At 35.5% G+C, this 17,075-nt stretch overlaps 1 protein-coding gene across 1 annotated transcript in view; it reads right to left on the bottom strand.

The window, feature by feature from the left end:
- The window catches only part of RSRC1 (arginine and serine rich coiled-coil 1), a 444,294-nt gene that overhangs the window by 183,545 nt on the left and 243,674 nt on the right, over window positions 1-17,075 (bottom strand). The window contains exon 6 of the mRNA XM_021069723.1: window positions 14,140-14,191. Within this exon, the coding sequence (XP_020925382.1) occupies window positions 14,140-14,191 (52 nt within the window). The remainder of the gene's footprint in view (window positions 1-14,139; window positions 14,192-17,075) is intronic.

Here is a 17,075-nt window from a genome sequence, read left to right as displayed (position 1 = left end):
ATGTAACTCACTTGCATTTTATGACACTTCATCAGCTTCTATCCCAGGAAGGGTCACTGAAATCCAAGTCCATAGTTAGGATGAAGATAAAAAACACTGGCAATCATAAAAAATTACCTTCTATTTTTCAAAATTATCAGAAATATAGCTACAATGAACATTCTAATAGATACGGAAAATAACTTTTTTTTTTTTTTTTTTTTTTTTTTTTTGCTTTTTAGGGCCGCACCTGTGGCATATGGAGGTTCCCAGGCTAGGCGTCTAAACGGAGCTATAGCTACTGGCCTACCCCACAGCCGCAGCAATGCCAAATCCGAGCTGCATCTGTGACCTACACCACAGCTCATGGCAATGCTGGATTGTTAACCCACTGAGCGAGGCCAGTGATCAAACCTGCAACCTCATGATTCCTAGTTGGGTTCATTTCTGCTGCAGCATGACGGGAACACCAAAAAGAACTTTTTAATCTGACTAAAATTTATAATCCTCATGTATTATCAATTAAAAACAACTCATTTCAGAATCACAGGCTTCCTTGAGGACATAAATTATTTTATTTTACGGTAATTGTAGCACTATGCCTAACAAAACAGGATATGTACTTGGTAATGTTTTCTATCACCGTTCTTTCTGCCCAACATAACTCAGGGATTTAACCCTTGGACAGAAATAGCTCAGGAGTCAGAAATCATTGGATTTGAGTCCTGATTCTGCCACTTATTAGCTATGTGATCCTCTAAGCTTTTGGGATATTTGTAAAAAGGAAGTTAATTAGCTCTCCATGTGGTGATGTGAGTCAAATGATAAAAGATTCATGAAAATGCTTTGAAAACTATAAAGCACAATGAAAAGGGTAGACATTATTCAGAAAATGAAATACTGCACAGAAATTTTATGATAAGGTGATTTATTATACATGTACTAAAAGAAATTTCTATTTCTTTTATAACATTAGAGATATAACTTTAAAGGTTGCAGGTATCAATAATTCTATTAAAGTTAAAACGTTAAGGAGATTTTTGAAGAGACTTACGTCTTGAAACTATGTTGTGAGAAGTGTTATTTTTTCATGTTGATGAAAAATACTTATGTTTTAGAAAAATCTATCCTCTAAATTCTTCTTCAGACCTATAAACATACTTAGCATAAGATGATATTGTTTCCGCAGAAAATGCAAATAACCTTTGGGATGATACTAACAAGGTAATAAACAGTGAGAGCAAAAGTGATGGAGACAAGTCTTTAAGTAAACTTATTATTGTTCTTCTTCCTCCTGTGTGATAATAATGTTTTATAGTCTCTTCTGTCATGTGCTACCTTTAAGATTACAATTAAAAAGCTAGATTATTGCCATATATCTTCTACTTTTGAAGCCAGGGAGTTTTTTAATACAGTTATTGAAAATCCACCAAAGAGTGGTTTAAATGGGCACACCAGCATCTAAAGGCTCAATTTCTAGTTATTCAGAACATTTATTTCTCTACAATAACTTATGTACCCAAGATTAACAGCTGGAATTCTATTCACAAAAATCCTAGGAAAGATTTAGAAGTTTTAGATACAGTTTCTGACCTTTAGATTTACTATTTAATTAGGAAACTAAGTCCAATACTTATAAAACAAATATTAATATCAGCAGTATTAGAGTAAGTACCACTATGAATGGTGGTGCATAGAAATGCAGAAAAAGAAGGAGAACAGAAAGATTATGTGCTGGAATGGTCAGGGAAGTCATGTGCAAATGTTATTTTAGATGTATAATGAAGTATTTGGCGAGGGACAGAGAAGAAAAAATCACAAGCAGAGATTCCCAGGTAGAAAAAGAACATGAGTGACTCAAATGAGCATAATGAGAATATAGAAATGAATTCTAAGAAATAAAGTTAGAAAAGTATGTAAATCTACCATACACAATCTTGAAACCTTAAGCACAGAAGTGTAAAATTGATCTTGTAAACTATCTAGAGGCAATGAATTATATATATATAAATTATATATAAATATATATATAATATATATAATTTTTTATAATTTTATAAAATATAAAAACCATATATTTGTGAAACTATATGAAAAATTTTCATAAATATATGAATAAACAGTATATATATATATATATAATGGCTGCACCTGTGGCATACGGAGGTTCCCAGGCTAGGGGTCAAGTTGGAGCTGCAGCTACTGGCCTACACCATGGCCACAGCAACGCAGGATCTGAGCCACGCCTGTGACCTACACCACAGTTCACAGCAATGCTGGATCCTTAACCCACTGAGTGAGGCCCAGGGAATGAACCCATACCCTCATGGATACTAGTCAGGTTCATAACCCTCTGAGCTGCAACAGGAACTCCAAGTCAATGACTAATTTTGAGCAAAGGCGTGACATGACCAAATGATGACTGAGAAAGAATCATCTAACAGTGGTGTTCATAAGACGCAATATAGAAATAAAAAATTTCTGGTGGCCATCATTTGCCAGACTCTGGGCTACGCATTTCACTTATAATTTATCTTCACAACAACCCTATAAGGTAGTTATCTTTCCCCCTTACAGACTAAGAAATTATGGTATATAGAAATCCTCAACCTAAGTACTTTCAAACAGGTAATTTAAATGGGTAACATGGTCTAGCTGAGACAATAGAGGGCTATACTTGTATATTGCTGGTGGAAATATAATACAGTTTAGCTGCTGCGGGAAAGTTTATTGGTTTTGCAAAAAGTTAAACACAGAATTACTAAATGACCCCATAATTACACTCCTTGGTATATATCCCTCAAAATGGGTACAAATGGGTACTCAAACAAGTACATGTATATGTATGTTCAGAGCTACACTGTTTACAGTAGTCAAAAGGTGGAAAAAAACATATATTTATGAAAATATATGAAAAATTTTCATAAATATATGAATAAACAGTATATACACATTTAAGGGAATATTATCCATCGATAAAAAGGAATAAAATACTGACACATGCTACGACATGACTATACATCCAAAATATTATGCTAAATGAAAAAGGGTAGACACTGAAGGTCACACATTGTATAATTTCATTTTTATGAAATCAATGGAATAGATAAATTCATAAAGACAGAGGGAAGAAGCTGTAATGAGAGTGGAAAGAAACTGCTTAATAGGTAAGAGGTTTTACTTTGAAAATACTTTAAAAGTAGATAGAGGTAGTGGTTATATTGCATTGTGAATGTATTTTAATGCCACTCAACTGTCACTTTATTATGTTTAAGTATATATTATGTTAATTTCACTTTAATAAATTACTTTTCAAATGGAAAGAACTATAGTGAGCTAGAAAAATATACATCTGTCATATTTCATTTAAAAAAACCCTCTGTTTTGGCAAAATAATAAACATTAAACTACTGAAGGTCACAGAAAGAGTGAATAGTGGCAACAAGCTTAGAACCCTTCCATTATTCACCACCCTCTCTCTGGAAAAGCAACAGAATTGAAGCAAGAGACTAATTAAGAGGTAATAGATTAAGCTTTTGATGGATTATTTGGTATCTAGAGTTGGCAGTGGGAAAGATGATAGAGGGATAACCATAAAAAAATTTAAAAATAAGTCATTAGTTCTGGATGAATGATTGTTTATAAAGAAGTCAAAGATAAACAGTTCAAGGTTTTGATTTTTAATGAATGGGAAAATGGTAAAAGTACTTTTTAAAAAAGAAAGCAAGCACGGCCAAGAGGGTTTTTAATTGGATTTACTCAATATCATAGTGTAAATCATTAGCTGAAGTTATAACTTAGATTCTATCTTAAAAATTTACACAGGTGGGAGTTCCCGTCGTGGCGCAGTGGTTAACGAACCCGACTAGGAACCATGAGGTTGCGGGTTCGGTCCCTGCCCTTGCTCAGTGGGTTAACGATCCGGCGTTGCTGTGAGCTGTGGTGTAGGTTGCAGATGCGGCTCGGATCCCACGTTGCTGTGGCTCTGGTGTAGGCTGGTGGCTGCAGCTCCGATTCGACCCCTAGCCTGGGAACCTCCATATGGCTCTGGAGCGGCCCAAGAAATAGCAGAAAGACAAAAAAAAAAAAAAAATTTATACAGGTTTACAAGCTTCTGTGTCCTCCTGCATTTGTAGGAACACACACACACACACACAAAACTCTGGGCAAAACCTAAAGCTACACACCACCTTCAAATGAAAAGTTAAACAAAAGATGTGAAATTTCATTTCAACTGCAATTTGGCAATAAACCTGAAAAAAGATTCTACCTAAATCTGAAGACTAAGCATAGCAAAGTATAAAAATGCTAACAGTTTAGTACATACGAAATATGCTAACAAGTACAATAAAATCTCTGACTACAAATTCATGTTTAGCACAAGATACATGATAACCCTGTGGTTACATTTTGCTTAATATTATTTTACTCATACATATGTTTTTCAAAATCATACCACTAATAATTGTTGCCTTAATGTATGTTAATTCCAAATGTATGTTAATTCCAAACCAAGAGCATTATTAACATTTACTAAATCAATAACAATGTAATGGTTATATATGAAACTTTCTTCTAGGACCCACAGAGTAAAAGACTTAAGTCGAATTAGCAAGATTTCTACATATGAACCTATCTACCAGATTATGGCTACAATAAGGCTGAAATAAATCCTGCCTCAAGAATCTAGCATACAGAGTTAAGTTCTTCCCTGTACCTAATTTTTAGGCCCCAAAGCTGAGGGTGTTTTCCCTGGGAACTAAAGTAAACTCCAATGAGACAGAATGGGAGCTATCAGACACAGCTACCTCAATCTTAGGACCAGGCTAGAAATTTTCCACAAGCCTTAACAAACTGAGCTCATGTAAGTCTTCTATTCCCCTCTACTTTATTTTGCATGGTTTTTTTTTTCTTAACACTTCCCATGTATTTTTTGATTGTTCTGTTTTAATGGTACCAAAATATGATGCTCCAATGGAAAATTTATTTATTTATTTACATTGGAGTTTTGTTGACTGACAATGTTGTATTGTGTTTATTTTTAATAATACAATGAACACCTCGATTCAACACTGAAACAGAGATCTTGAACCTTGACAATAAGTTCTATATTTGATTACGGCTTCTGTATCCATCCATCCATCTACTTCCCTTCCCCAAGGCCACAAGTTCCCATTAATAATAATAATGAGAGTTCCTGTCATGGCTCAGTGGAAACAGATCTGACTAGGATCCTTGTAGGATGCAGGTTCAATCCCTGGCCTCACTCAGTGGGTTAATGAGCTAGTGTTGCTGTGAGCTGTGGGGTAAGTCACAGACGGGGCTAGGATCCTATTTTGCTGTGGCAGTGGTATAGGCTGCAGCTCCAATTTGACCCCTAGTCTGGGAACCTCCATATGCCATGGGTGCAGCCCTAAAAAGACAAAAAAAAAAAAGAAAAAGAAAAATTACAATACTGGATGTTTCTCAAAGGGTCATATGTTTTTTCATGTTATAAGGCAATGCATTCGTGAGACTGGCAACATAAAGCAAAATCTGGCAAAATGGTTTCTTAACCAGTGACAACTGAAAGGAGCACAATCCTTTTACAAAACAATATAGTAAAAATGTATAAAAAGTTACTCTAAATATTAAAATCTTCTAACATCATAAATTCATTTCTATAATAACCAATTCCAAGGAAATAACGGACTTTTTATATTTCATATAGAATACAATTTAAAACAAGATTTGCATCATAGTGTTATTGATAAGAGAGAAAAGCTAAAGATAATATAAATGTTCACAAGAAGAAAATGATTAAATAAATAATGCTACATCTAAGTAAGGTCTGTACTTTGATTATGGGAGCAAATGGAAATTCTTTAATTTCAAAATTGTCATAATATTTTGCATGTTTGTCAAATTCATAGAACTTCCCTATTTATCCCTAATAAAATTTAAAATATAAAATTAAAAACAAGGGTTGACAGCTGGGACTGATATACACTATGAGGTTTGTACTGTCAGATCTGTTTAATAATATGCTTCAAAGTCATATCAAAAGATAAGGAAGGAGATGGGATTAAGATGGTGGAATAGAAGGACTGGAGCTCAACTTCTCTCCTAAAAACAACAAAATTCACAACTAAAGGCTGAGCATTCTTCACCCCAATGGACCGGAAACCTTAAAAAACATATCCTACTCCAGAAGACAAAGAGGAGGCCACATCAAGAGGAAGGAGGGGCAACTTCATGATATAAACAACCCCATACCTTCTTGTTGGGAAGCCCCACAGACAGGAAACTAACTGGCTCACAGAGATTCAGCTACAGGAATGAGAGTGCTGAGGCCCACATCAAACTCTCATATGTGGGGATCTGGCACTGGGACAAAGAGCCCCTGGAGCATTTGGCATTGAAGGCCAGTGGGGTTTGCGCACAGGAGCTCCACAGGACTGAGGGAAATGGAGACCCCTTTCTTGAAAGACACACACAGACGTTCACGTGCACTGGGCCCCAGGGCAAAGCAAAGTCTTCATAGAAATCTGGGTCAAACCTGACTGCAGTTCTTGGAGGACCTCCTGGGAAATCAGGGGTGAATGTGGCTTGTTGTCAGGGAAGGACATTGAAAGCAAAGCTCTCGGAATATTCAGCAGCATGCCTTTCTCTGGAGGTGGCCATATTGGAAAAATCTGACCCAACCAGTAAGACAGCACTGAGAAGCCCCAGGGCAAACAACAATCCAGGTGGGATCACAGCCCCGCCCCTCAGTAAACAGGCTACCTAAAGACCCCTCAGGCACACAGCTGCCTCTAATCCCATCGAGAGACTAAGCCTAAGCCGCACCCACCAGAGGGATTAGATCAGCTCCACCTACCAGTAGGCAGGCATCAGCCCCTCCCATCAGGAAGCCTACAGCAAGCCCCCCATACCACAAGGGGGGCAGACACCAGAAGTAAGAGAGGCTACAGCTCTATTATCTATAAAAAGGTTACCACACCAAAAACCTATAAAAATGAAAAGACAGAGAACTATAATTCAGATGAGGGAGAAAGGAAAAACCCCAGAAAATCAGCTAAGCGAGGAGATTCTCAGCCTTCAGGAAAAAGACTTTAGACTGTTGATACTGAAGATGATGCAAGACATTGGAAATAAACTGAAGGCAAAGATGGATAACTTACAGGAAAACACTGAGCAAAGAGATACGAGATATAAAACTTAAACAAGAAGAGATGCAAAATACAATAGCTGAAATAAAAAATTCACTAGAAGCAGCTAACAGCAGACTACAGAGACAAAAGAACAAATAAGCAAGGTGGAGGACAGATAGTAGAAATTACAGGTGCAGAACAGAAAAGAAAAAAAGATTGAAAAAAAAATGAAGAGAGTCTCAGACAACTCTGGGACAATGTTAAATGCACCAACATCTGTATTATTGGGGTGCCAGAAGAAGAAGAGAGAGAGAAGGGGACAGAAAAAATATACCAAGAGATAATAGCTGAAAACGTCCCTCACATGGGAAAGGAACCACTCACTCAAATCCAGCAAGTACAATGAGTACTATATAAAATAAACCCAAGGAGGAATATACCGAGAAACATATTAATCAAACTGACCAAAATTAAAGACACAGAGAAAATACTGAGAGCAACTAGGGAAGAGAAACAAATAACATACAAGGGAATCCCAATAAGGTTATGGGCAGATTTTTTCAGCAGAAACTCTGCAGGGAGGAAGGGAGTGGGATGATATACTTAATGCGATGAAAGGAAAAAACCTCCAACCAAGATTATTTTAACTAGCAGGGCTCCCATTCAGATTTGAAGGAGAAATCAAAAACTTCACAGATAAGCAAAAGTTGAGAGGATTAAGCAACACTAAACCAGCCTTACAACAAATGCTAAAGGAACTTCTCTAGGCAGAAAAGAAAACATAGCAACAGGAAACGAAAATTCCACACATGACAAGGCTCACCAGTAAAGGTATATATACAGTAAAGATATGAAAACATCCATGCACAATTATACCACCAAAATCAGAAATCATGAGAAGAGGTGGGTACAAATGGAGAACACTGGAGATATACTTGCAATTAAGGGACCAACAACTTAAAACAATCTCAAATACATATAGATTCTTACATCAAAACTTCCGAATAACTACAAACCAAAAATCTACAATTGATACACAAAGAGAAATCAACTCAAATACAACACTAAGATAGTCATCAAACCAGAAGAGGAGAGAACGAGAGAAGAAGGGAAGAAAAAAGAGCAACAAAAACAAATCCAAAGCAATTAATAAAATGGAAATAAGAACATACATATCAATAATTACCTTAAATGTTAATGGACTAAGCACCCCAACCAAAAGACACAGACTGGCTGAATGGATACAAAACAAAGACCCATACACATGCTGTCTTCAAAAGACCCACTTCACTTCTAGGGACACATACAAATTGAAAGTGAGAGGATGGAAGAAAATATTCCATGCAAATGGGGATCAAAAGAAAGCTGGAGTAGCAATACTCATATCAGACAAAATAGACTTTAAAATGAAGAATATTTTAAGAGACAAGGAAGGACACTATATAATGATCAAAGGATCAATCCAAGAAGAAGATATAACAATTTTAAATATCTACGCACCCAACATGGGTTCACCACAATATATAAGGCAACTGCTAACAACCTTAAAAGGACAAATTGACAATAACACAATAATAGTGGGGGACTTTAACACCCCACTTACAGCAATGGACAGATTATCCAGACAGAAAATCAATAAGGAAACACAGGCCCTGAATGAAGCATTAAACCAGATGGACTTAATAGATATTTATAGGACATTCCATCCAAAAGCAACAGAATACACATTCTTCTCAAGTGCACATGGAACATTCTCTAAGATTGATCACATCCTGGGCTACAAATCCAACCTCGGTAACTTTAAGAAAACTGAAATCATATTAAGCATCTTTTCAGACCACTACGCTATACGACTGGAATTCAACGACAAGAAAAAAAAACGCAAAAAAACATAAACACATGGAGACTAAACAACATGCTACTAAACAACCAATGGATCACTGAAGAAATCAAAGAGGAAATTAAAAAATACCTAGAAGCAAATGATAACAAAGATACGACACTCCAAAACCTATGGGATGCAGAAAAAGCCATTCTAAGAGGAAAGTTTATAGCAATACAAGCCTACCTCAGAAAACAAGAAAAAGCTCAAATGAACAAGCTAACCTTACGTCTAAAGCAGCTGGAGAGAGAACAGACAAGACCTTAAGTTAGTAGAAGGAAAGAAATCATAAAGATCAGGGCAGAAATCAATGAAATAGAAACAAAGAAAACCATAGAAAAGACCAATGAAACAAAAAGCTGGTTCTTTGAAAAGATCAACAAAATTGATAAACCCTTAGCCAGACTTATCAAGCAAAAAAGAGAGAGGATTCAAATCAATAAAATTAGAAATGAAAAAGGAGAAGTAACAACGGACATCACAGAAATACAAAATATCATACTATATGCAACTGTATGCCAATAAAACGGAAAACCTAGAAAAAATGGACACATTCCTAAAAAAGTACAATCTTCCAAGACTAAACCAAGATGAAAAAGAAAAGATGAATGGACCAATCACAAGAACTGAAATTGAAACTGCGATGAAAAATCTTCCAACAAACAAAAGTCTAGGACCAGATGGCTTCACAGGTGAATTCTGTCAAACATTTAGAAAAGAGCTAACACCTGTTCTTCTAAAACTATTCCAAAAAATTGCAGAGGAAGGGACACGCCCAAACTCCTTCTATGAGGCCACCATCACCCTGATACCAAAACCAGACAAAGATACCACAAACAAAGAAAAGTACAGCCCAATTTCACTGATGAACATCTATGCAAAAATCCTCAACAAAATACCAGCAAACTGCATCCAAAAATGCATTAAAAGGATTGTTCATCATGATCAAGTGGGATTTATCCCAGGGATGCAAGGGTTCTTCAATATCTGCAAATCCATCAGTGTGATACATCACATTAACAAACTGAGGAATAAAAACCATATGATCCTCTCAATAGATGCGGGAAAAGCCTTTGACAAAATCCAACACACATTTCACATAAAAACCCTTCAGATAGTGGGCATAAAGGGAACCTACCTCAACATAATAAAGGCCATATATGACAAATCCACAGCTAACATCATTATCAATTGTGAAAAGCTGAAGGAATTCCCACTGAGATCAAAAACAAGACAAGGATGTTCAATCTCGCCACTACTCTTCAACATAGTTTTGGAAGTCCTAGCCATGGCAATCAGAGAAGTAAAAGAAATAAACCTAATCCAAATTGGAAAGGAAGAAGTAAAACTATCTCTATTTGCAGATGACATGATACTATAGCTAGAGAATCCTAAAGACTCTACCAGAAAACTGTTAGAGCTCATCCATGAATTTGGCAAAGTCACAGGATACAAAATTAATACACAGAAATCAATGGCATTTCTATACACAAACAATGAAAGAGCAGAAAGAGAAATTAGGGAAGCAATCTCACTTACCCTTGCATCCAAAATACCTAGGAGTAACCCTACCTAAAGAGACAAAAGTCCTGTACTCTGAAAACTATAAGACACTGACGAAAGAAGTCAAAGATGACACAAATAGATGGAAAGACATACCATGCTCTTGGATTGGAAGAGTCAATATTATCAAAATGATTATACCACCTAAGGCAATCTACAGATTCAATGCAATCCCTATCAAATTACCAAGGACATGTTTCACAGAACTAGAACAAAATATTTTAAAGTTTGTCTGGAAGCTCAAAAGACCCAGAATAGCCAAAGACATCCTGAAAAAGAAAAATGGAGCTGGAGGAATCAGGCTCCTGGACTTCAGACTATACTATAAAACTATACATCAAAACTGTATGGTACTGGCACAAAGACAGAAATATGGTTCAGTGGAACAGGATAGAAAGCCCAGAATTAAACCTACAGTCAACTAATCTAAGACAAAGGAGGCAAGAATATACACTGGAGAAAAGACAGCCTGTTCAGTAAGTCGTGCTGGGAAAACTTCACAGCTACATGGAAAAGAATGAAATTAGAACACTCCCTAACACCATACACAAAAATAAACTCCAAATGGATTAAAGACCTAGATATAAGACCAGACACTATAAAACTCTTAGAGGAAAACATAGGCCAAACACTCTCTGACATAAATGACGGCAACATCTTCTTGGGTCCACCTCTTAGAGTAATGACAGTAAAAACAAAAATAAACAAATGGGACTTAATCAAACTCCAAAGTTTCTGCACAGCAAAGGAAACCCTAAACAAAACAAAAAGACAACCCACAGAATGGGAGAAAATCTTTGCAAGTGAATCAACTGACAAGGGATTAATCTCCCAATTTTATAAACACCTTCTGCAGTTCCATACCAAAAAAACAAACAACTCCATCAAAAAATGGGCAGAAGATCTAAACAGACAGTTTTCCAAAGAAGACATACAGATGGCCAAAAAACACATTAAAGATGTTCAACATCACTCATTATTAGAGAAATGCAAATCAAAACCACCTTACACCAGTCAGAATGGCCATCATCCAAAAGTCTACAAGCAATAAGTGCTGGAGAGGGTGTGGAGAAAAAGGAACCCTAGTATACTGTTGGTGGGATTGTAAATTGGTGCAACCACTGTGGAAAACAGTATGGAGATTCCTCAGAAAACTCAAAATAGAACTACCATTTGATCCAGCAATCCCACTCCCGGGCATCTATCCAGAGAAGATCATGACTCGCAAAGACACATGTACTCCAATGTTCATTGCAGCACTATTTACAATAGCCAAGACCTGGAAACAACCTAAGTGTACATGGACAGAGGAGTGGATCAAGAAGATGTGATACATATACACAATGGACTACTACTCGGCCATTAAAAGGAAAGAAATAATGGCATTTTTAGCAACATGGATGGACCTAGAAATTATCATGCTAAGTGAAGTCAGCCATACAGTGAGATACCAACATCCAATGCTTTCACTGACATGTGGAATCTGAAAAAAGGATAGACTGAACTTGGCAGAACAGATGCTGACTCACAGACATTGAAAAACTTATGGTCTCCAGAGGAGACAGTTTGGGGGGTGGGGGGATGTGCTTGGGCTGTGGGATGGAAATCCTGTGAAATTGGATTGTTATGATCATTATACAACTACAGACGTGATAAATTCATTTGAGTAATAATTTAAAAAATACTCATAAGTCAAAAAAAGATAAGGAAAACTATAAAACTATAAAATAAAAAAAACTATGAAATAAAATTCTTTATAGTTGCATTAATAAAAACAAATATTTTCTGGACTAAGGACCAATAATATTTTCCTTTAAAGGAAAAATCTGTCAATATTCTAATTACAAACTGGAAATATTTCTTCAAAGCAAATTGCCACTGAAGAATGAATGTGTACTATATAAATAACAGAGAATCATATAAGTAGCTTTACCCTATAGTATATTTATTGGAGAGTTAAAAATTGAAAAATCTGGAGTTCCTGTGGTGGCTCAGTGGTTAATGAGCTCAACCAGTATCTATGGCCACAAGTTCTCAATAATAACAATAATGGGAGTTCCCATGATGGCTCAGCGGAAACAAATCTGACTAGCATCCATGAGGATGCAGATTTGATCCCTGGCCTCCCTCAGTGGGTTAAGGGTCCAGCATTGCTGTGAGCTGTGGCGTAGGTCGCAGACAGTTCAGATCTGGTGTTGCTGTGGCTGTGGCCTAGGCTGGCGGCTACAGCTCCAGTTTGATCCCTAGCCTGGGAACATCCATATGCCTAAGGTACGGCTCTAAAAAAGACAAAAAAATAAAAAATAAAGTAAAAATAAAATAAAAAAAGAAATTGAAAAATCTAATAAACTGCATTTTAATAAATCATGTTTTATATATAATTAAAGATAAAATGAGTAAGATCAACACATAAAAATAAGTAACTTTTGTTTGTTTTTTTGGCCATGCCTAGGGCATGTGAAAATTTCCAGGCCACTGCAGTGACAACTTAGTTGGTTGTGCCATAGGAGAACTCCCCCAAGTAAGGGATTTTTAAAGCAATATGAGGTGGCATAGCGATTCACAGACAAAAATATTTATTTTTACATGTCAAGTTATTTCAATTAATGATTTATGAAATTAATATACCATGTACACTGCTGTTCCCAATCTTTAGACAATGCACACTTTGGGTGGGAATAGAAGGAGCTAATGCAATAAATTCCTGAATTAATATGCACATATGTATCTTCTCAATGAATATTAAAATATATCTACTATCATTTGGTAGTCTGAACATATTTTTGATCTTAAAATAGAATTCTCATTTTTAGACTGGAAATTGTAAACTTTTTACATATCTTTAGAAAGTAAATAATTTTTAGAAATATTTACTACTTTGGTGATATTATTCTAATTCTCCCTTTGATCTTGACAACTTACTATTTGAATAAGTTACATAGTTTCTGAGGAGCATATTAAGATTCAGAGTAAAGTATCAGTACTTGGAAAAGATAACATGGATCTTTCATATTTTTAAAAATGTAAAGTATTTAATGTCTGCATGAATCTGGGTACTATAATCTAAAATCAAGTCTTAATATTACTGTGCAACTTGGATATTACAATATATAGGATTTTAAGATGAAATGGTATCCAGAACAAATAGTCCAATGAATTAGCCCAATATAAGTGGAGGAATTATAAAATGACATTTATCTCATTTCCTTTAGAACAATGAAAACCTTCATCTAAAACTCACACCTTAAACTAAATAAACATACTTCACAGTCTTAAATATAAAATTTTTCTCAAACATGTCACCAAAAAGCACAGTCCATAAAAGATAAAAATCAACACACTAGACTTCATCAAAATTAAAACTGAAATCAAAACCAAATTTATAAATAAAAAGGTGAAAAACAACCTTTCAATATTATACTATAGCAATAAATATTTGAGGTAAAATACGGCCATACATAAATCTTGTAAATTTGTGAGGCTATATGAAAATACAGATGTGTTGCTCTTTGACCCATCTATAAGCATGCTAGATTAATTTCACATTTTTTCATTTAAATAAAGTTTATTATTAACACTTACCAGCAGCTTCAAGAACCAGCTGTAGTCTTGCTTTGGCCTGTTCAGCTGGTGGCTAAAAATCAACCATAAAAAACATTTACAAGTTAGTTTTAATAGATGGAGGTTTAAATTAATGCATTATTGAGTATCAGAAAATTTAGAGAACTTTATCATAATCAGTATTAATATTCACCCATATCTTAACAAAATTCTATCACAGTAGCTCTGCAAATCTACTTTCTTACTCTAGTAATCAAATCACACTTTTCAATATTATGATACAAGATGAAATTCTTCCTTTTTTTTTTTTTTACTGGGATAGGTCTTATTTATCATCCGACACATACCAATCAGCAACAACCTAAATAACTGCAATTTAATAATGAGGCAAACCCCACACACTTAACAACATACTCTCGAGCTGTGTATTTGCTTATGGAAACATGAGAAAAGATCTATTAGAATTTAAATGGTAACTTAAGGTCCAATGTCTCAGGCAAATAATATCATAAAACCAAATTATTTTCTGCTTTCCTTAATGTATTTAAAAGAAGCAGTTGTGAGAAAGATAGGATACAATGTGAGTTACTGCTTTTAATTTCTAGTAACTGTCATAAAATTACTCTCTCAATGAACTTTGATCCAATACAGTTGATAATGTTGAAACTGCTTTTGGATATCATATTGATGGCATCTGACTATAACATGGATTGTATCAAGGTTATGATCTTTATGAAAGGTCTGTTAAAAACTTTTTAATACTTAAGACTTTACTTCACAATACATTTATAAAAATGTCAACAAATGACTAAATAACCTCATGTTTATATACCATCATTTGAAAATTAACATTCTATGAGATATATTTGCATACTTTGTGAAAAAAACAGTCTGAATGAAAGGAATTATGTAGCTGGATATAGAAAGAAGATATTGTGATCAGAAAAGTAAGAATTTGAAAAGTGCTTCTAAATAAATTGTAAGAAACAGGATGGGAGAATAGCAGATATGATAGAAAGGGAGGAAGGGATAGCCTTTTATATCACAGAAGAGAGGTTAACAAACTATGGCCTAGGCCTGGTTTTGTAGGTAAGTTTTATAAGAACGTAGCCATGCCCATTTGTTTATATATTGTCCATAGTTGTTTTTGTGCCCATCTCAACAATAGCAGAGTCAATTATTTGTGGCAGGAAACTTATGGCCAGAAAACTTATGGCAGGAAACTTATGGCCAGAAAAGCCTAAAATATTTACTATCTAGACCTTTAGGGAAAAATTTGCTGACCCCTGCCATAGAAGATGGAGAGGTGTGGAAGAATTTGAAACAGAGGAGCATCGCGATGATATCTGCACTCTGATAGATCAGTCTAGCAATATACTTGAAGATGAATTGAAAAGAATGTGGCAGAAGGCAAGGAGCTCAGTTAGGGAGTACTTAAAGAACTCCAGGTGAGGGCCTGGGATGGAGTAGTAGCAGAAAAGTTGGACAGGAAGAACTAGATTTGAGAAGTATTTAATTAGTATCATGAAAGGACTGATTGAGAGAGAAGGAGAAGCTGACAAACAAAAAAAATACTTTGTCATACGTTTGTAGAGGAAGTGAACATAAGAGTGCTTTACAGTTATAAATATTAAAAATGTGTCATAAAATTAAAATATCATAGCAAAATATCAGTAGAAGACTGTGCTGTCTACTAAATGTGATCTTTCTAACAGTTATAAATGAAACTGCCTATAGGAGCCAAGCAATTTACACAAACATTTATAATGATGAAAGGCAAATGACATTTGACATCAGTATCAAGGAACACGTGGCCTAGCTAAAGAAAGCAGCTGGTGCTCAGCAGCTCATTGTTGTCATGCAGAAATGCAAGCCTAGGGCTATAAAATGTCTTCCTTTTTCCTGAGACTTTAAGTTACCATAAAGACAAATACTGTGTAGAACAAACAGTACTTCTAAGAGCCAGATTCAATTCCAAATCAGTCTATTATCTCTGCCATCTACTTACAGACAGAGTAGAAACATAATACTTTGTGCAATATAACCTAACTAGAATGGCAAACTCATATTATGGAGCAGACATTTCCGAATATCCTAGTAAGCACTGTCCTTTGATAGAAAAATGTTAGACACTTTATTGCTCAAGATATTTCATGGGAAAGTTATAGGTATTTCATAAGGAAAGATTATTTTTTAACAATTAACACATATTTAAGATGAATATACAAAATGATGAGTACTCACGTTCAATAAAATATTAAAAACATTAAAGTCTTCTACCTCACAAAACCCCCGTCTATCCCAGCACCCTCTCTTCCCCAGTTATAACCACAGTCTTGAAAATATGGCGATTACCATCCCTAAAGAAATAGTCCTGAGGATTGGTGTTAATGATGAAAATATCTGTTAAGACATATTTATATTTTATTAATTCCTCTAACAATCTATAATACAGGATTAGTACTTCAAAGATTAAAAAAAAAAAAAAACTGGGAAAAAGAGCAGTTTGCTCTCTTGCCTCTACCAGTAAATAATAGACTAAAACTAAGAATTTCTTACTCCAATCTCAGGATCCTTATAACTACATCACCAGGATATTCATGAAGTCAAAGCAATTCATTTCACAGATATAAAAGCATAAGGATAGGTTTTTGATTCTGATTCTCTGTTGCAGTTTTTTTGTTTGTTTTTTGTTTTTTTGCTTTTTCAGGCCACAGATGCAGCATATGGAAGCTCCCAGTCCAGGCCAGGGTCAAATTGGAGCTGCAGCTGCTGGCCACGGCCATAGCAATCCAGGACCCAAGCTGCTTCTATGACCCATGCCACAGCTCGTGGCAACACCATATCTTTAACCTACTGAGGGGGGCCAGGGAATGAACCCATATTCTCCTGGACACAAGCTGGGCTAGTCTCTGCTGATCCACAGTGGGAACTCTCCACTGCAGTCTTTTTCTATC

The sequence above is a fragment of the Sus scrofa genome, chromosome 13, assembly GCF_000003025.6.
Source record: "Sus scrofa isolate TJ Tabasco breed Duroc chromosome 13, Sscrofa11.1, whole genome shotgun sequence".
Lineage (NCBI taxonomy): Eukaryota > Metazoa > Chordata > Mammalia > Artiodactyla > Suidae > Sus > Sus scrofa.
Note: the sequence above shows the minus strand (reverse complement) of the source record. Positions and strands in the feature narration are given on the sequence as shown.